This window comes from Patiria miniata, unplaced genomic scaffold (genome assembly GCF_015706575.1).
Source record: "Patiria miniata isolate m_02_andy unplaced genomic scaffold, ASM1570657v1 HiC_scaffold_27, whole genome shotgun sequence".
In the NCBI taxonomy this organism is placed as follows: domain Eukaryota; kingdom Metazoa; phylum Echinodermata; class Asteroidea; order Valvatida; family Asterinidae; genus Patiria; species Patiria miniata.
The window spans coordinates 2,709,152-2,730,053 of NW_024037066.1; the positions used below are offsets into that span (position 1 = coordinate 2,709,152).

General features: G+C 42.1%; 1 protein-coding gene across 1 annotated transcript; it reads right to left on the reverse strand.

Moving 5' to 3' along the window:
* Positions 1-14: 14 nt before the first annotated feature.
* LOC119734353 lies at positions 15-20,900 on the reverse strand. Its single transcript, XM_038207812.1, is given in 19 exon segments — positions 15-2,855; positions 3,459-3,529; positions 4,142-4,613; positions 4,616-4,909; positions 6,662-6,778; positions 7,833-7,867; positions 7,870-7,926; positions 8,320-8,414; positions 8,656-8,750; positions 9,583-9,689; positions 10,719-10,804; positions 11,505-11,569; positions 12,464-12,628; positions 13,340-13,412; positions 14,759-14,945; positions 16,155-16,233; positions 17,450-17,548; positions 18,249-18,433; positions 20,551-20,900. Coding segments are annotated over 19 exon segments (4,929 nt in total). The 5' UTR covers positions 20,699-20,900; the 3' UTR covers positions 15-356.
* Between the last annotated feature and the right edge of the window lie 2 nt (positions 20,901-20,902).

Genomic DNA, 20,902 nt, shown 5'->3' on the forward strand with positions numbered 1-20,902 from the left:
TTACATACAGCAAATGTTTGCAAGGAAATTTTTAATACGTCATTTCTTCTTACATTCTACATCACACTTTTGAATTATTACCTAGATCAGGGAAAATGAATTTCACTTAAATAACCAAGATAACAAAATAAGAAAAACATATGTATTTCTTATAAATTGTGAATTTATATAAGTTTAAGTTTATATTTTACCAAGGCCCAGAAGGTTTCTCCCTTTGGAATTCAGTCCAATAAGAAAAAAAAATCAGAAAATATACTTTCCTTGGCATCCTGAAACATCTTTCCTAAATATCAGCAACATACCTGCTCTTCACTTTCCTTCAAGTCAGAGTCCAAGTTGGTTGTCTTCTAGACATTTTAGACGGTTGCATCTCCAGCCCCGCAAACAGCAGCTCTCCTCTTTTTATGTCTTAAACCATCTGCAGCATCACTGTTTCCTTTACCATTTGTATCTTGTTCTTCGCCATTGCAAGTCGACATAGAATCTGCAGCTTTTCTCTTTAGTCCAGATGCCATAACATTGACGTTCGCTCTCTTTTCATCACTATGGCAATGAGAGGCCGTTGCTGTCTCCATCGTTTCTTCTTGACTTCTGTTGACTTCTGTTTCTTTAGTGCAGACAAGATTTACATCATCTATTTCAGTCTGGTTTCCTTCTTTGGAAGTTGTTGCCTTTTTGTTTTTGGTTCCGACACTTGCCTCCTTTGAAGTGGGAGGAGCTTCCTTTTGGGATTTCTCTGGATTTGAGGCAGTACATGGCTTACTTGTCCCTGTCATCACAAAAGGCTGATCAGTTATATAAGAGGTTTGACTGGTTGTGCTGAGACTGCCTCTAATTCGAGTTGAAGACAGAAGTCCTGGCCAGAGAAATAGGGAGAGGAATCGTTTTAAAAGGACCTTGTACAAGTCTGACTTTCTTAGGGCATCCATCTGGCCTTCCAGTATTTGAGACGAGACACTCTGCTGAGGATCTTTGGCTTTTGGACTACTGGAGTAGGAGGGAATAGAGCTGTCAGATGATAACCGATGTGATGATGCGTCTGTATCACTGTCTTGACTCATACAGCCATTTGGATATGCTTTCTGAGGGGTACCTGTGGATTTGCTTCCTTGACTTGACTCTACTTGAGCAGTGTTTCTACTCTCAAGGTAACCTTTGAAGCAGGCGCTCCCTCTTTTGTCTTCCTGTTGCTTCTTTACCTGCCTTTCAAATTCAGCAATGAAAAGATCGCGCTGCTTTTCAAGATTTTTACGGTCAAGCAGTAGTGACGTCAGAGCTTGAAGCGTTGCCACATTTGGTGGCAGAAGTGAGATATCCTGGGTATGTAACTTCCGTTTGAGTGGTTTCCATTTTTTGCTTTTGCCGCTCCTTCCAGGACTCGAAAACTCTGGTGGATCCAAGTTTGGCACTGGAGATTTAGAGCGTTCTCTTTCTTGTTCCTCTCCAGACTGAGTCTGCTCAGGCCCTTGTTCACTGTTCAGCTGTTGGGCCGCCGTCTTCTCAGACTGACTCGACACTGCATCCGGCTGTTTGTCCTCAACTTTTCTGGTTGGAGTCAAGAGTGGACATGATACATCTCCTAGCTTACCTGCTTTAAACAATTTGTACTGATCCAATGTAAGAGCAAATTTGGACCCGTCGCGTAGAGGCAATTCAACAAATTTTGAGGACTCACTGCACACTGCGGAAGCGGAGACAGCAGGTGTTGTTTGCCGAAGAGCCGGCGGAGTAACTGTCAAACCTGGTGGCAAGGGGGAATTTGCCTGTTTTGGCACTTGGAATTTAAGAGTCGCTTGGTCTTGCGGCTGTTGGCCGTTTGCAACAACAACATTCATGACAGGTTGCACTTGTCGCGCTGGCACCTGTACATTTCCCAATCCATCACGAGGCACAGGTTGTTGTGGCAAAGTGAAGAAAGACATTACAGGTGCCGTGCCACCTTGAACACCAACCATCAACGGATTCGGAGGATTTGCAATGACTACAGGTGACGCTCCTTGCTGTCCAAGCACCTGCGCAGATCTAACAGGCGACCCAAAGGCCGGAACTGGTGCAGTCTGAACGCTTTGAGGTGGATGCATTTGGTAAGGTACACTGGGTTGGATGAGACAAGAACCTCCTTGATTTTGAGTATCAACTTGTACAGCTGATGAACTGCCTGGAGTCAGAGTAGATTGGGTCTGAATTTGAGGGGCAGCTCCTGCAGTGTTTGGATGAGTTACAGCCGATGGTGTGGATGCCTTAACCAGAACCAATTGTCCTGTAAGATTGTTTCTGAGCAAAAGCAACTGAGATTGAGGTTGCTGCGGATGTTGAGGTACAGGCTTCAAACCCAACTGATTATTCTGGTTCAAACCTGCATTACAATTGGAATTCAATGCTGGGGCAGCATTAGCATTTTGACTGTTCTGACACACTGTGGTAGATCGTGCTTCTTTGGATCGTTTGCGCTTCAGTTGTTGCTTAACAGTCATCCATTCTCCATCAGATGTAGTCTCTTCTACGTCAGACCCTTGTGTGGTCACCCCTTGCGGGCTGACTGTCACTCCTTGTGAGCTAGGCACTTCTTGAGGGCTAACAGGCACTCCTGGAGTGCGATTCATCACACCTTGAGGGCCTGTGTTCAATACTTGGGTGCCACTTGTCAATCCCTGTGGCATCCTCACTATTTCTCTGGTAGGACCAGTGGTATCGATGCGACTTCCTGATGATGCTGGCGGGTTCCCTGTTCCAGTAGTTTGGTCCCGAGAAACATTCTCCACCGAGTCCTCCTTTTCTTTTTTGTCAGCCACCTTAGACTTTGTCAGATTTCGTCTGGCAATTGCTGTTGTGAAGTTTAAATCGACATCAAACACCTGGACACGAAAAGAAAAAAGATTAATTGAGTATCAATGAAAACTATAAATGAATTTACAGGTTTTCTTACTTTGAACTCAAAGCTGGGACTTCCTCCTTGCAAGTGCAGAAGTCTGACCACCGAGTAAACAATTTTTCTACCCAGCATCAGTTAGTCAATTTTAGTCTGTCACACAAGCATTATCTACAAGCAAATTTGTTTTCTGGATCCGAATTGGTCGATCCATGGCAACAACAGTGTGATATCATACTGAATCACACAGTCCACTTTGCACCCTGGGTATTAAACTTGCATTATTTTGAGATGGGAGCGACATTTTTCCAGCTAAAACTGCAAAAAAGGTTTGTGTTGAAGCGTGCTAGTTCTATCTTTACTGCGCGTCAAGACTGCTTGAAGATAAATTCATGATCCCACTCATGGAACACGGAAAATGTAGGGCGTCTGTGACCCACATGCCACTCGGCCCCTGTGGGACATATATGCACTACATTGTTCTGTGTTCCACTCGCGCTCGTGGGATAACTTATTTTTTCTTCTTTCAGTGACTGATAGAAATAAAGTCCAACTGAACCATTTCCCACCAAAGTTAGTATTGATTTACCTTGAGCAGTAGTCCAAACATTGCTCTCTGATCATCCCGACATAGCTTCTCCTGTCTGGTACGTTCTTGTGCTGTGCAGGAAATAAGACGAACGCATTTTCGGAAATTAATTAATTTATACATCTTCGTGTCCGGGCAACAGAAAGTAAAACCTTCAATGAGCAGCAACTCAGAGGAACACCAGGCAAGAAAACCTGTTAAACTCTGTTAAACCAAACTTGGCCGGATATACAATGAGATTTGTGGATGACACCCTGCTATTACCAAGCCCAACTCCTGAAGAGAATACTCTGAAGACGGACAGGGTTTGAGTATTTCTCCAATGAAACTGAACCTGTCAGGAAGATTGACCTCGCTTAAATCAGAATTAAAAGTTCACTCTTGGCACAAAAGATTAGCTTTTATTACAGTATTCCTCTCACGTGACATGGAACCTGTGTTTGAACCCTGACGGGAAACATGGTGCCTGTGTTCTTGGGCAAGACACTTTATAACAATTGCCTCTCTCCACCCAGGAGTATAAACGTGTATGTGTGAAGGTAGAGACAAGACTGCGCTGATCTCGAGCTGCAAAAAAAATAGTCTCATGGCCTGATGAGCAGGGATAACACTTGTAAAGTGCTTTGAGACCTTTGGTATAAAGGGCTAAATAAGCACCACATTATTATTATTATCATTATTACCTTGAGCAGTGCGTCTTGTAGGTCGGCCTGAGTTTCCATTGCGACACAACCACATAGGGTCCACAGCCTGAAACAGTTGGTGATCAGTCGATGTCAGGGGCTTCCGCCCTACCCCTCCACATCTTTTATGATTAACATAAATCATGCTCGTCTGAACATCAAATGTCGACTTCTCACTCGCTTGGAAGGTAGACTTGTCCATCTTCTGGTGTGTCCTTTTTTGTTTTCGCTCTTGTTCTTTTCTTTTGGATTTGGCAGCGACTTGCGCTGCCCGCGCGGCGTTGGCGGCGTGGATTTTTTTCAGCCATCTTGCTAAACCACGGGGGCCATATACGTTGGTCAAGTTGGCAGTATGAGAAGGAACAATTCTCGTGGAGGAGCAAGAAACTTCGTCTTCTTTTTCACTGTTCTCATCAAGTGGGCTGGCTTCTTCATCTTCCTGATCATCAGCACTTGGTAAGTCCTCATCCAGACTGTCTGCTCTCTCTGATGGTTGATCCTTGCTTGTGTCATCAGTCTTGCCGCTCCCTGTTCAGCATCAACTGTTCTCTCTGCGGCTGACGCTGGCACAGAGAGGCCTTTCTTCCGTGCCAATGCCTTCTGTCTTGCTGTTATGCATACCGGTTGAGTTTGCTCCTCGATGTTATCTAGGTCATCACTCTCATCATCTTCGTCGTCACCATCCTCTTCATGTCTGCGTCTTGCCCGATGACCCTTGGCCCTATGATCACGGTACACAAGGGAAGGCCCCAACGCAGCCTTTTGCTTCTGTTAAAATGAAACCAAATGAATTGTTTCTTGAAGTACATATATTTACAATTCATCTTCAAAACAATATACACACAGATTTGAACAGATAAGGCAATATAAGCATGTTTTTCATCTACCGTAATTTTCGGAATATAAGCCGCGGCTTATACGTTGAATTTGCCCATGAAAATGTTTACTGCGGCTTATACACAGGGCGGCTTATACGCCGAGCCTTGAAGAATGAAAATAAGATTCACATGTGTATTTAATGTACTGGTACAAGAAGAGATGTGTTGCTGAAATGAATTATAAATTAAGAAAGTCATTAACAAACCCGAAACCAAGTCTCACGTAAAGGTACCGAGCGGTAAAAAGTACGGTGATGAAAGCTGTCTTCGACACTTGCGACCAGCCGTACGTGATACTGGTACAGTGCAGCAGCGATATGCAGCATGCTTTCCCCATAGCGGACCACACCATTTGTGGTAATAAAGGGGTGTTCTTTCTTGGGAACAATAATTACCAATATTTCCGCTGTTAAAAAAAAAAAAAAAAGACGACTAACATTTTTATGGCGTTCGAAACATTTTTTTTATTATTTATTTATTACATAATCAGTTGTTCAACGTCACAAAATATTTTGTTTTCTTGAAATGTATTCAAGAAACGATGTAAAACTCAAAAGAGGGACTAAATCACCCCTTACAAAATTAATGGATTCGTCTATTAAAATGTCCGCTTCGTTTTGACTATTTCCGAAGAAAGTTACGATCGAAAGTTGAATTTTTATCGCAACTACTCGTTAGTATTCGCAACAATTTGATAAGTTTTGAGGTAAAAACGGACCTGTTTATTCTTAGGACATAACAAATCAGCATCTGTTGCCACAAAGCAAGATTTGTAGCGCTCCAGTCAGACAACACACGGTGGGTTTCATACTCTCTCACGTGCTGTGGGAAAATGTTGTCATTCACCGGCATGCGTAGCGCAGGCTGCCGGGCTATGACGGGGCAGCCGGCAGCAGTTCCCGGTGTTTATTTCTCATCAATTCCCATATTTGTTTGTAAAAGTATCGATTGTGAATGATTTGATATAACTTTTGTGGCCCTTTTAATAGCTTCTGTAGTGTAAATGGAACTGGTTCAGAGCATTTTGACTAGAATTTGGAGGCCTTACAAAATTGAAACCGCAGCGGTCGGTGCGGCTTATACGCCGGTGCGGCTTATACGCCGACTTCAAATCTTAATTTGCAGATTTTTGCTTGCTGCGGCTTATACGCCGCGCGGCTTATATTCCGAAAAATTACGGTAATATTAGCTGAAATTGGCTTTCCAGTCATTATTATTTTCGGTGCTACATATTTCTTTAAATATGAAACATATTTTTTGGGGTTTGGGTTCCGCTTTTTTTACTCACCCTGTACATGAACAATTGCGGGCACTGTGCAACCCCCTTACTAGAAAAAGTGTGGGGGCGATTCCTGGACACTAAGGCTGCTCCATGTATAGGAACGAACAGCATAAAAAAGCCAAAAAAGGTTCACACACTTGTGTCCAAAGAAAATTGCACAGAACTGTTGTGCCAACAGTCAAACTTTGATCAAAATATTCACACAATGAGAAAGAAAAATTGGCCAGGATCACAAGACACAAATACTATCTATGTGCCCTCAATCATTAATATCGGTATTTCTATCACTAGCTGGTCTCGGTTTCATCAAGACCACATCAGAATTTGATAACTTGATGCTTGAAATCTTTTTGCATTTACCTCTCTCATCTCAATGAAAGCTATCAAGCCAGGTAAAAACGTGCCGCTATAGAGATCATCCGCTCCAAGGTTATTGTTTTCCTCGGGATTGGTTCTAGACTTCCAGTTCAAATAAGACTCCACCTGTTTAAAAAAAAAATGAAAAGGTAATGTGGGCGACCTTCCAATACAGTGCGCCAACAAGAGTTTGCCACGGAGAGTCCATTTCTCAAGTTTACAGTCAACAAAAACATGGCTCACTTCCGGCGATTTCAACAAATGTCAGCAGACAACTTGAGGAAATTTTTGACAGATTGAGGCAAAAAAGCATTTTACCACCTCACAAAAAAACATATTATGAAAAAAAAGAAAGAAAGAAAAGACCAGAGTGACAATTTTCAGGACCCCACGCCATGTGCAGCGAATTTGTTGACTGTCTCCCATAATGAACTGCAAAAAAAAATTACTGGATTAGGGGGGTTAATTTTTTTGAAAATGGCACTTGCACATCCGCGCTAACAAGTAGAAACCTATTTTTTCCGGACACTTGGTCTCCATAAAAGTTTTTAAAAAAAGGGGGGGGGGGGGGGGGGGGCTGGTACCATCTATCGCCGGGGTCGCTGTTCAAAACCGACGATTACGTTCACAAACGAACAATATACGGTGCTTTTCAGTGCAATACATGCGCGAAATTCAAAAAAAGGCACACCTTACGGCGGCTTTTTAAAAGGGCACTTGTTCAGACAAAAAGGGCACTTTTTAACAAAAGAAAGGAACTAGTTACAAATATTGTGGGGGGGGGGGGTAAGTGCAGGTGAAAAAGGGCATCTGAATGAAAAAGGCCAGTCTTCACAAAATATTTTAGAGGTGGGAAGCAAAACCCCAGCAGAATATTTGGAGAAAAACCCACGGAATCAGGCAGGGACTGAAAACCCAATTCTCATGTTGGCCCAGGCGGGACTGGAACCCGGGTCACAACAGTGGCAGGCGAGGAAAGTACTGCTACGCCAACCTGACCTGTCTGTCATCACATGGGATACGACTCGCTATAAATCAGGCCTCACTGTTATAGAACCTCACTGATACAACACACGACGACTCTTTAATCAACTGAAAACAGCTCCTTAAACTCAAATCAACGCCAGAATGAACAACACATCTGACTTAAAAACAAAAACAAAAAAGTAACAACTCTTACCACTATTTTGAATCGCATAAGTAAAGCCGTGATGTCCTGCGTTTTTCTCCTGGCTCTTTCAAAGCTTCAGCGATCACAGCCCATTTACCTAACCATAAAAAATAATAACACTAATTTAAAAAATATTCCACCACTTTAAAAGTGCTTTTTTTCATGTTCTTTGTCATGACTTTGTAGGGAAGTGTGGCCTAGCGGTAAGAGTTTTTGACGCATGATCAGAGGGTCAGGGTTTAAATCCAGCCTATGTTGTGTCCTTGGGCAAGCCGCTTCATCCCAACTTGCCGCCCCCCCCCCCCCACCACTTGCCTCTCTCAAGGAACTTCATACGCGTTCAACACATCACAAATTTTGTTAAATGGGTCATACGAGACATCCCGATTTGCGAGGTGTTACATGTCGTAACTCAGGTTGCAACGCATCGAAACACTTCGTGATATTGGGTGCAGCAAAGGTTGGATTGTGACTGGACTAATTATCTCACCGATTCCAATTTCCTGTGCCTTCTTGAGGAACCTGATGGTTTCTTGGTAGTCCCATGAGCCGTGTTTGATATCAGGAGCAGACAAATTTGCCCATCTACAAACAAAATAAAGTAAATAACATCATCTATTATAACATTACAATACATGTATTATCTGTTGTACATGAGGGGAAAAAGTGTCTCTACAATGAAAGAACTACTTTTTTTGGCTAGAAGGATCAAATGCCCCCCCCCCCCCATGCCCCCCCCCCCCCCCCCCCTCACCCTAGCGCCTCTACTGCCCCAAACCCTCGTTTCAGGAGTTCATAAAGGAAACTGACACGCAAACTAACACACCTTTGCCTGAGTTGATACTGTGTCCTTCCGGGAAACTCTTCAGCCAGTCGAGACCAGTTCCTAGCTCCATACCGCTCTACCATTTTATGGAATTTCTAGAAAGAAAAAAAAAGAAATCAGCAACAGTATGAAATTGACAGGAAAAACTACCTTTGAGTTACTTGTGTAAAACACCACTATACTGTGAAGCAGAACAGGTGTGCACGTGTATGTTCATGAGTTGATCCCCCAACACCACAGAAAACTGTTGTCACAATCCATTTCAATAGCTGGTAACGAAATACTTGGGTCTGGATAGCCTGTGGCCGACTTGTGACAGACTTTCCATTGACTTGTGAGGACTTGTAACTTAGATATTGCGATCGCCTTGTGAAGTCCTCTAATTGACTTGTGAGTAATTGCAATAGACTGGTGAGGACTTGCCATTGACTTGCGATAGACTTGTGAGGACTTGTGATAGACTTGTGATGACTTCTGAAGACTTGGGATAGACTTGTGAGGACTTGTGATAGACTTGTGAGGACTGGTGATAGACTGGTTAGGACTGGTGATAGACTTGTGAGGACTTGTGATAGACTTGTGAGGACTTGGGATAGACTTGTGAGGACTTGTAATAGACTTGTGAGGACTTGTGATAGACTTGTGAGGACTGGTGATAGACTGGTGAGGACTTAGAAATTGCTATTGACATTTGAGGACTTAAAATTGACATGTGAGGACTTGTGATTGACTTGTAAGCACTTGCGGTAGACTTGTGAGGACTTGTGATATACTAGTGAGGACTTGCAACAGACTTGTAAGGATTTGTGATAGATTCCCCTACAACACTAGTAGGCAGGCTTTCTACTTCACTTAAAAAAAAAAGTGGCATGCAATGTCTTCCCAGTATCATTTGTGCCATGTTTTCTTCTTCCCCAATGTACTTACATTTAACTCTTCTTTGCTCCATTTTCCAAACTTGATATCTGGATCAGCAGTCTTTACCCAGCGGCAAGTAACTTGATGCTGAGTTTTACCCTCCATAAAGTAAGCCACTGGAAAAAAAAAGATATCACAAGAAAACTTCACATTTAAATAAATCTGATTAACGTGATAATGTTTGAAATACCAAATTTTGGTAAAAAAAAGAAAAAGAAAACTTTTCGGTCCAAAAGTCAAAACAGGTAAAAAAATTCAGATTTCCAGCGATTTTGTTCAACAATCTTACTTCATGTTTTTTCGAAACACCACTCTAGCTATAGAATGGAGTGTCCAAGCACATCCCGCGTACTGCACAATGACGCACAGACGCAGCTGTGGCGAGTGCGTTGTGAACATAGGACTATGAAATACTGACTCACTGGTAGTATTAGACATGCCTGCATGAGGATTGTGAACGATCAACCAATAAAACGGTCAAAGGCACTAGATTTGATAGGAGTCCAAATTTTATGTGACACTGAAAACGTGTTTAAGACCAGCCAGCCGGTCTTTATCATCCGTTTAAAGCCCGAGTCCATCATTTGCAGCTATCCTAAAAAGTAACCGGCGTAATTATTGTTGAAAAACATACTGGTTGAAAGATAGTAAGGGAACTAAACTCCCTGTGAAATTACTTTCTGGCAAGCTGTCATTTTGAAGAAATCAACGAAAGAAGGCATTTCCAACGGTGCTTCTTAAGAAGCACTGTAGGAAAATTTAAATTAGTTGTTCGTTTTGTTATTCGGCGCAGCGCGCACAAGCATTGGAACGACGCACAGGCGCGCGCGGTTGCTATAATTCGTCGGATCAGTGCGCAACCATCGCGTACAGCTGCAATTCAAAACAATTCGAAACATGATTTAGCAACTTCTGATTTTAAATTGAGATCCTAGAATGCTGTTTTTCTCGGAATATGAAGCTGAAGCTCAGCTGAAACTTCATCAAGTAAGTTGTTCAGTATCCTTCATTAGATTTTGAACACTTTTGTTGCTTCAAATGAACAAAATGCACTAATTACAAATGATGGACTATAGCTTTAAGACCGGCCACGTGACAGGCTCTCGACCAATGGGAATGGGTATTTATGAATGCAAGTTACATACCTTTGGCAAATGGAATATGCTTGTTGCCCATTTGGAACCTTCTGACCAATTCGTGAAGTAACTCGTCGTCGTCTTTGCTGAAAATACTGTAAAACCAGAAAAACAATTAAGATTTTTTGCATAAACAGAATTTTCACATATGGAAACAATAACATAAACAACCATGATGATTCTTGTTGATCATTCTTGTCGTAGCACTATTCTATTCCAATACAATCAAATAGAATTAAGCTAAACTAATCAACAGAGAAGTGCAAATATCTGAAATAAATGTGGCTGATACAATTCAACTCATTACAATACAATATTACTCAATAGGAAAAGCTGCTTCCTGAGATCTGAATACCGGCGATTGCCAATACAGAGTGCCACCGAGAGGTTGCCATGGAGAGTCCATTTTTCGCAGTGCATTGCAGGAGACGGTCGGCAAATTCCCCAAAGCTCAGGACACTTAAAATTGTTACTTGGTCAGGTCAGTAATTTCATAAACGTATGATTCAAGTAAATTTTCTTTCTTTTCTTTTTATCAAGACGGCGTTTTTTTTTTTGTGAGTCAGCAGAATGATTTGCCCCGATCTACCATTTTGACACGTTTCCTCCAGTTGTTTAATGACATTCATTCAAATCGCGGCAAGTCGGCCATGATACTGTTGACCATAAAAATCAAAAATGGACTCTCGGAGGCAAACTCTTGGTGGCGCACTGTATTGGGAATCGCCCGTTTTGCCAGCTTCCACATTCTACATGTTGTTTTTCATCACAGAAGGACGATGTTACTTTACTTACGGATTGACAAAGGTGTCGTCTAGTTGTTGATACATCGACAAACACTGCATGGCTGTCCTTCCCGTCTGTTACACAGAATAAGCATCACATTACTTCACTCAATGAAATCAACGAAGTCAATTGAAAAAACACATCTTTTAGCCCCCCGTTTTAACTACTCTGAAAATTTGGGACTCTCAATACTGTGTATGAGAGTCCCAAAACTTAAGGTATTGAAAAATGCCATACACAAAATTAGACTGGCATCTGAAACAACCAGTCCAACACCACTTCAGTACTGCATCAATCAACTGTGTCAAAAGAAACATGTTGCAAGCACCGGGAACTAGTCTATATTTCTACACATTTCTCCATAGTCAGCCACCAGACTAATGACACTGAATGAAGAGGTCGGTCTTTTCAAATAGATGGACCATGGTTGGACATGTACCAGTCTAGTCTTTAGCCTCATTTTGAAACACTTGACTTCCATCTCATGTGTAAAATATTGAAGAGATGTCTCCTTTAAAAATTGAATTGAGTCTGCAAACTAATAGTTGGTGAAATACTGAGGGCCTTTGCTTTGCCCAGTGGAATTTTTGAAGAAATTTGCCAGCTAAAGAGCGAGTCAAGTTGGCCTGATTTGGTTTTGCACGTTTCAGAGCACTCCAGGTGCCAGTTTGCGTTTTACCCACCATGCGTGAACCAAAGACGGAATGTACTGACTAAAACATACACAAAATAAAATTGTATTTGTGAGCAATCATCATCAAGTCTTCCTTCTAACTTCCCTACGGTTGACAGGTGATGACATGGGTTCTTAGTCTTGTTGGAAATGGAAACCTCATCCCAATATATTCAGCATTCTCTTATCTTGTCTCCATAATCTTGTAGCAGCTATCACCAAGTCTTCTCCCACGCTTTAAAGTCTGACTTCGATGACACTGTTTCCCCGAGTCCTGGTTTAATTGGATACTTACCCCTAGCGCTTCGGCTATCTCTGCCCAGTCTCTATGCTCGTGCTCGGCGGCCACCTTCAACAAATCTTTCATCTCTGTCTCCTCCCATGTCTCGTGATTGATGGTTGGGTATAAATGGTTTTGCCAATGTAGCTGGCACTCTTCCCCTGTGCGCTCTCCATCAAACTACGAGAAGAAAAAAACTCCAATTTTTAAAATGGTGTAAATCAGTGACAAAATGGGTGTGAAGATGGTATATGGACTTTAAGGTAGAGTAGATCATTTGCAGCTATCCAAAAAGTAACTGAGCAAATTCTTGTTACCCTCTTAAGCAAACATACACTCTTGAGTAAAATTGTCCTTTCAGTCAAAATCAGTCAAGTGACTGCTTTTAACAGAGAAGAGATCCCAGCCTACATAAAGCAGGATTGACCGGCTATGACTGTTTATGTAACCTGATACAGCCATGCTTTGACTGTAGGTGATATATAAGCTAACTGGGCCTACACTTGCCTGCTTTTTATGTCTGTTGACTGAATTGACTAGTCACAGTGCTTGCTTAAATATGTGATCTGACTGTTGCGACTAGCCTGTATAGAATGCATGGCAGGGGTAGAGGATTGATTTTTTTACTGTCTGTGACTGCTCGGATAGCAGGAGGATTTTTTGGGGGAAAAAATGTGCTTTTGCCCCCCCCCCCTCAGAAAAAATCTCGGCGACGCCCATGTGTAACGCCCCTGTGTGGTATTCCTATTACAATGCCACAAAATCGCCCCAGCATGGTTTCATCAGGAATAAAAGCAAAACAATGTAGTATACAGGTACTAATCAGTTCAACCATGAAATCCAAACTGCACACTAAAAGCTTGAAATCAACATGAGATGGGTTTGACTTACATCAACACTGGCTATGCATTCCCAATCAACGTCTCGGAATCGATCGCCTACAAACTCCGAGTCTGGTAGATCCCTTTGAACAAATACCAAAAAAAATGAAACAAATTGTCGGAGCATTCCAGTAAAGCAACATTAATAACAACCAGTTCCCTCTGAACTCCGAGACAGTTCAGTTATTCATGTATGGTTAACCCCCTCCTCTCCGGCTGACAGCTGTAGACCCGGCCCAATATGCTGTGGTATGCAGTGGTATGCCATGGTATGCAGTGGAATGCCGTGGTATACCATGGTATGCCATGGAATGCCGTCTGTGGGCAGCTGCTAGGCAGCTGCTATGGAGTACTGCTGGTACTGCTGCTACTGCCCAGTTATGCATGTAATCATGCACAAGGACATGAAAACCCATCAGCAAGGGGCTAACCCCTCCACGCCAAGAGCCATGGAATGCCGTCTGTGGACAGCTGCCAGGCATCTGCTTCTGCATAGTGCATGTACTGCCGCTCCTGCGCAGGGCCTAATGTGCAGTCATGAGTGTAATCCTGTGCAGTGAGGCATGAAAACCCAGCTGCAAGGGGTTAACCCCTCCACACTGGGAGCCAGCTGTAGCAGCGGTCCGGTTTGCCTAGGAATGCCATGGAATGTCGTCCGTGGACATGCTGCCAGGCATCTGCTACTGCGTAGTGCCAGTACTGCCGCTACTGCACAGGGCCTAATGTGCAGTCATTAGTGTAATCCTGTGCAGTGAGGCATGAAAACCCAGCGGCAAGGGGTTAACCCCTCCACGCTGGGAACCCGCTGTAGCAGCAGTCCGGTTTGCCTAGGAATGCCATCCGTGGACAGCTGCCAGGCATCTGCTACAGTGCCAGAACTGCCGCTACTGGGCAGGGCCTAATGTGCAGTCATTAGTGTAATCCTGTGCAGTGAGGCATGAAAACCCAGCTGCAAAGGGTTAACCCCTCCACGCTGGGAGCCGGCTGTAGCAGCAGTCCGGTTTGCCTAGGAATGCCATGGAATGCCGTCCGTGGACAGCTGCCAGGCATCTGCTTCTGCGTAGTGCCAGAACTGCTGCTACTGCGCAGGGCCTAATGTGCACTCATGCGAGTAATCCTGTGCAGTGAGAGGTGAAAACCCAGCAACAAGGGGTTAACCCCTCCATGCTGGGAGCCGGATGTAGCAGCCGTCCGGCTAGCCTAGGAATGGCATCCGTGGACAGCTGCCAGGCATCCGCTACTGAGTAGTGTCGGTACTGCCAGTACTGTCGGTACGGCCGCTACAGCACCCTGGGCTTAGTGCAGTCGTGCATGTAATGCCGTGCAGTGGCCTTGAAAACCGGGAGGAAAAGGGGTTAAAAGTGAGTGTACTTCTTGCAAACATTCCAAAACATTTAAATCATGCCAGCCAGCCCATGATTAAACTTACTCTATCTTGACAATTTTCTTTCTGTTCTCTCTCATTTCTTCGTAGGCTTTCTCCAGGTCCTTTGGGAGGCTCAATCGATCAATCTTATCCTCCAGAACCTCCTGGCGATTCAGGATGGGTTGCAACCTCCTTTTGAGTCCGTCTGTCTTGATACCTTCCGCTAGTGTCTCTTCTTGTTCCTTCTTCCCTGTTAAGAGAGCGAATGATTGATTCAAAGAAAAGAAGAAATGGAAAAACCTTATGACACTTAAAGCAACCATCACTGCCTCACCAGGAGATGTAATGCTAAGAGAATAAATATGTGCATGGTCGGCATTAAACACTCTATTTAAGACCAGTTGGTGTCTTGGGTAATTATCAGCATCCAGACTCCAACTGGTCTAAAACATGTTTAATACTGGCCAAGCACATACATTTGTATTTTAAGCACAAAAATTATAAACTTCCAACCATTTTGTTCAACACTTTTACTTCATGTTTTTTCAAAACACCCCTCTAGCTAAATTATGGTTGTGTCCATGTCCCAAACAACTCCTTGATATAGTGATTGGCAAGCGTGTTCTGCATACTGCGTGATGTGGCACAGAACGCAGCTGTGCCAGTGCAGTTTGAGTTTAGGAGTATGAAATACTGGCTCACTGGTAGTGTTGCACAAGCCTAAATGAGCATTGGGAACTTTCAACCAATAAAACAGTAACTAAAAGGCATTGGATTTCATAGGAGTCTAAATTCCATGTGACACTGGAAAAGGGTTTAAGACCAGCCAGCCGGTCTTTTTCAATCGTTTAAAACTGTCCAGGTGACAGGCTCTCGACCAATATGAATTGTCTTAGGTATTCATGAATTGAGATTAAGAAAGGGTCCATGAAATGAATTTTTCTAAGGACATTATTTTGTGCAACTTTCTTCTACTCTTTATAAATGTATGAAAATTACATGACATCCCTTTTTTGGTTAATTTGATCAAAAAGTGCACTGCTTTAAACATTTAACAATTGTCCATGCTTATACGGACAACTGAGGATGTGTCGTTGCTGAGATGTCATTTCAGGAGGACACTGTTCATCGTGAACCCAAACATGTGCTCATTGAAAAATCTGTGAGAAAAGATTGCTCACTGTCTAAATGCCATACTGACACAACAATGAATCACCAAAGAACAGAAAATTTTATAACAGCAAATTATCCCTAATTCTGGCAACTTTTGGTTCTGAAATAACAGTTACATTGAGGTTTCTGCCTGAAATGACATCACACTTTGCTCATGAATATGGAAATTTGTATTTGCATAAAAACCAAAATGGCACCAAAAATACCCTTGAAAATGGCAAATCGAAAATAAGGTTAAATTGGGATGTTATTGCATGGCACAAAAATATATGAATTTTCTTCTTACATTTTATCCGTGGTCCTTCAAATGGGTTGGGCATGTTGGCTTCCTTCTTCTGTATCGTCTCATGATTGTGAGGAGGTGTCTGAATACCACACACCAAAAAACAGTCCTAATTATAATTATGATGTCACAATCTTTATTTACCATTTCACTGTTCACAGTATTGGTGGTATGGCTTGCAGAAAACAAATCTGTAAAATGGAAAGAACCATTTCATTCAATGACAGATGGAATGTTTCATTCCCCTCGGCTTTGCTTCGTGGACTGAAACATTCCATCCGTCACCTTGTGAAATTATTCTTACCGTTTTACTCATAAATATTCATAATTTGTATATCATCACTCCTATAATAGTAACGACGAACAAACGCTGTCACTGACTGAAGTCAATTGATATGGTATTCACAGTTTCCTTCTACTTTGGCTTCTAAGGCCGAGTAAAAAAAAAAGAAAAGTTTCTCGTCCGGGTTTTTGAAAATAGGAGGAAGAGGGGCTTTTTATTTTTTATTTTTTTCAAGATGGTCACCATTTTAAAATTTCCTGCAACCGTTGGTGTTTCCACTGTTCAAAGACACTTTTAAAATGAAAGACAAGTTGGACAAGAGAACTGAACATATTTACAGTGTCCTTTAGAGTTGTATTGGTCTACAATGAACAGTTTTAGATGCATTTGCTTTAACCGCCAAAAGTTGCGAGTGAATTCTTTAAACACATGCTCCAGCGTGAGCTAGTCTCACACCGGTTGCATTCTGGCTTTGAAGTCAGCATTTACCGTATACAGTACGGCAGACAGATTCCGGTTGAATTTTCAAACGACTGTAGTCTAAAACTATCAATAGACATACATGTACGTAGTCTGGTTCCCTAGACCCGACAATTATTCCTGACTCTCACGTCTCAGCCTCGACTCCATGGGCGCGTAGATTCATCAGGAATAGTCAGAATCTTTTGGTCTGGGAACCAAGTGGGTGAGTTGTTGTGAACTCGCCATGCTCGCACTGTCGCAGGGGTAGCGATCACACGTCGATATTATGTGGTGTAAAAAGTGACCGACAGAGTCTATACTGAAAACTTCGACTCACATATTTCGCAAGTATTTATTTTCCGAAGAATTTGTGGACTTTTTTAGTGTTTTTACTGCATTTTTCAAAAATAAAAAAAAAATAAAAAAATCCAGGCGGCCGCCAAAAAGGAAGCGGGCGGGGACGAGAAACTTGGTTTTTTTTTTTACTTTGCCTGACATTCAAGCCATTATACCCCACATAATTTCAGTCAATAAAAGAAGTCTACAATCTTACCCTTCCAGCACGGTCTTCAAAGTAACTCCTGAAGAGTCGTCGGACACACAAGTCAAAGTTCTTCTGTTCATGATCACTTGGGTTGGCAGAAACTTTTCCCTAGGGACGAAAAACACATGGCCGCATTTATAACAACTAAAGTATGGTGTAGAAATAAACCCTTTAACCAGAGTGACAATGCAATTCATTCTGAAACAAACAAGGCAACGCTTGGAAAAGTGGGTCCGAGACCAGTCTTACTAGCCATAAGAGTCAGTGGAAAAAAATGTTGCAACCCGACGCCACTTTTTTCTTCATATATCATCTCAATGAAGGTCAGTCATTGCAAAAAAGATGATAAGACATGAATCTGGGACTGAGAAGGGTGGTTGGACTGGATGTTTCATGTGCCAGTCTATTTTCTTGTACTTGCTTGGTACTTGGTTGGTTCTTCTCCTAAATACTCCGCAGGGGAGTTTTACCGGGAGGCTAGAAACGCTGGGGCAAACCCCTTCTCTTAGCCATAAGTGTTACTGGGTTCTGTTACGTGCATTGCATTACACAACACACACAGGACCTACGGCTTTACGACCCATCCGAAGGACAAAGCAATAACGGTTAAATGTCTTGCTTAAGGGCACAAGTGTCCAGACTCCGGCTGAAACTCTTCATCGCTAGGCCATAGGCATGTTTTCAGTACCTTAAGTTTTGGGGCTTTTATTGAGTCCCAAGTTTTCGGACTGTGATACGTGCAAACATAACACAAGCCTGGCCCTCAGGGGCCAGAAAAAAATATTATCAAAAAGTCTTAATGATATACCTGCTCTGCTTGGTTTCTGGCAAGTTCCTCCTGCACTCTGGCCAACAAATCTTGCAGATTCTTTTGACTTTCTTGATTGATCAGTAACAACTGCTGGTCAGAGCATTCATCAGATGTCTCTGGAAAGCCTGCGTCCTCTTCACACAGTTCTTGGTCAACACCAAGTTCATGCAAATGCAGCTCTTCTAAAAAAAAAACCCACAAAGAAGTTTGCTGTAAGTTTCTCAGGTATCATTCTATAAATTTGGGGTCCAGAAGTGTGCCATTCTGGTGTCCCTGTTAGTCTGACCTGTGTGTAATTTGACTTGAACATATCATTGAAATTTGACTCCAACTATTCTTATTGGTTTAGCAGGTACTTTGCATCACTATTGGAGGTAGAAGCCATTACAGAATGTGTTCTGAATTGACAAAATCTTATAGATGGCCACCAAGATGGCCGCCAAATGAACCCCATGGGACAATATTTGATCTTGGGAACATCAAAATTTGTACACTAGACACCTTAAGGATTACAAAAAAGTACATACAAAAATATATCCAGTGGGTGCATGGGAACCCTATATTCCTCCCCAACTATTCAGATGCAACAGGGACACCAAACAAAATTTGGTAATCCTTACTTTTAGGACACCTCTATTTTTTACGAGTTTTGTTCAAAACTGACTTTTGCAGATGTCTGTCCAGTACCAAAGTGACTTTTGCAGGCTAAAGCAGTCTTTAGAAGTCAAGAAGGTGTCATTGCCAATTGTTCAGATGTGCCACGAAGTATCAGAATGTCAATTTTGAGTGTCATTTAGTCAACTGTTTTGGTGAGTCTTTCCCTTCCTATATAGGAACGGGGTCCTAAAAGTAAGGATTACCCAAAATTCAACCCCAAATTTATAGAATGACCCAGTTTCTGTCTTCGAACAATTCATATTTAGTTCATGTTAATATGTGTTTGGCAGTTATGTAAAGCTCTGCATGCTCTATATAAGTCGAATTAAAAAAACAAACATGTTTATCGTCCCTGCCCACTTCCATTTTGAAGGCCACCTTTTTTTCTTTTTTTTAAGATAGTGGATATTTTGCTGGAGGTAATGACGGCAAACTAACGATTACTAAAGGTTTGCCGGCGGCAGTCCATATCAACAGAGGGCGCTGTACTCTTTAAAATAGGGCTGAATTATAAGATGTATTAAATTCCCACCAAAAGTTGTGTAGCACGTTTGGTGTAGTGGTTAATCAAAGGCTCTAGTAAGCGGGATGACTCGCGTTCGATTCCGACCGCACCACATTTTAAAAAAAAATTTTCTCATCCCTAAATAAATAAGAATATTCTTCTTTTATTATTTTAACATGTCTCAAACATTTTTTTGCAGAGTATTACATTTTCTTTTTCAGATTTGTGGCTCTCGAGGATTTTTTTTAAAAGGGAAATAAAGTCCGAAATTATAAAATGGTCTGAATCCCATCTTGTGAATACGAGGTAACAACGATAATTTTGGCATGGAGCCAGACTAAAACTTGTCACCGGAAAATGTTTAAGTAAAAAAAAACAGTAACTGCGCATGTTCAGTGCATATCCGGCAAACTAACGTTTACTAAAGGTTTGCCGTCTCCGGCAAAATATACACTGCCTTACAAAAAAGTACATACAAAAATATATCTAGTGGGTGCATGGAAACCCTATATTCCTCCCCAACTATTCAGATGTAACAGGGACACCAAACAAAATCATTAATTCAACCCCAAATTTATAGAATGACCCAGTTTCTCTCTTTGAACAATTCATATTTAGTTCATGTTTATGTGTTTGGCAGTTATGTAAAGCTCTGCATGCTCTATACAGGCATGCAACTGGGAAGTCACAAAAAAAGAGGAAATTCAAATCTTTCCCAGACTTTGTACAGTGTTTTTCTATTTTCAATGGCACACGTGGGAAGTTAAAAAAAAGAGGAAATCAGCTGATCCGAGGAAAAGTTGCATGCCTGTCTATATAAAGCGAATTAAAAAAAAAAAAAAAAACATGTTTAGCATCCCCGCCCGCTTCCTTTTTGGAGGCCGCCTTTTTTTTTTTTTTTTTAACCGAAAAAATAATGAATTTTCAACAGTGACATCATTTTGTGCCTCTTTATCTGTTGCATCTAGCCCACAAAGCGTATGACATTTCCTGAGTCTAATAATGGCGGCTACTGAAAAAACTACTAATACTAGGAAGGTGAGTGTACTTCCAAAGCATAAATTAATTGGCAGTAAAATATGTACATGTGATTGTCAATGTCTTATTTTTTTTTCTGTCGGAAATAGACGGTTATACCATTAGCCCGTTGTGTTGTGTCTCTTTCATCAATCACAAAATCAATGTCACTATCGTCCCCTTCGTCGTCTTCGTCGCCAAGGACCTGGTTTATCTGGAGAATGTCCTTCCTTAACTGCTCCTCCTCAACGTCGCCGTCATTATCCATTATTTACGGAAGACAATTAAAACAAACTTTTATCCCATCCGACAGTCATTGACAGTTCAGACGTTTCGCACGCGTTTCCTCTCGCCGAGACTGGTGCTCCTTTGTATTTTGTGTTACATCGTACGCGCATGATTTGGGTACCGCTCTTAAAAGTGCGCCCTCAGTCGACTCCATAACATTAAGCCAATCAGCAGGAAGAAGCCA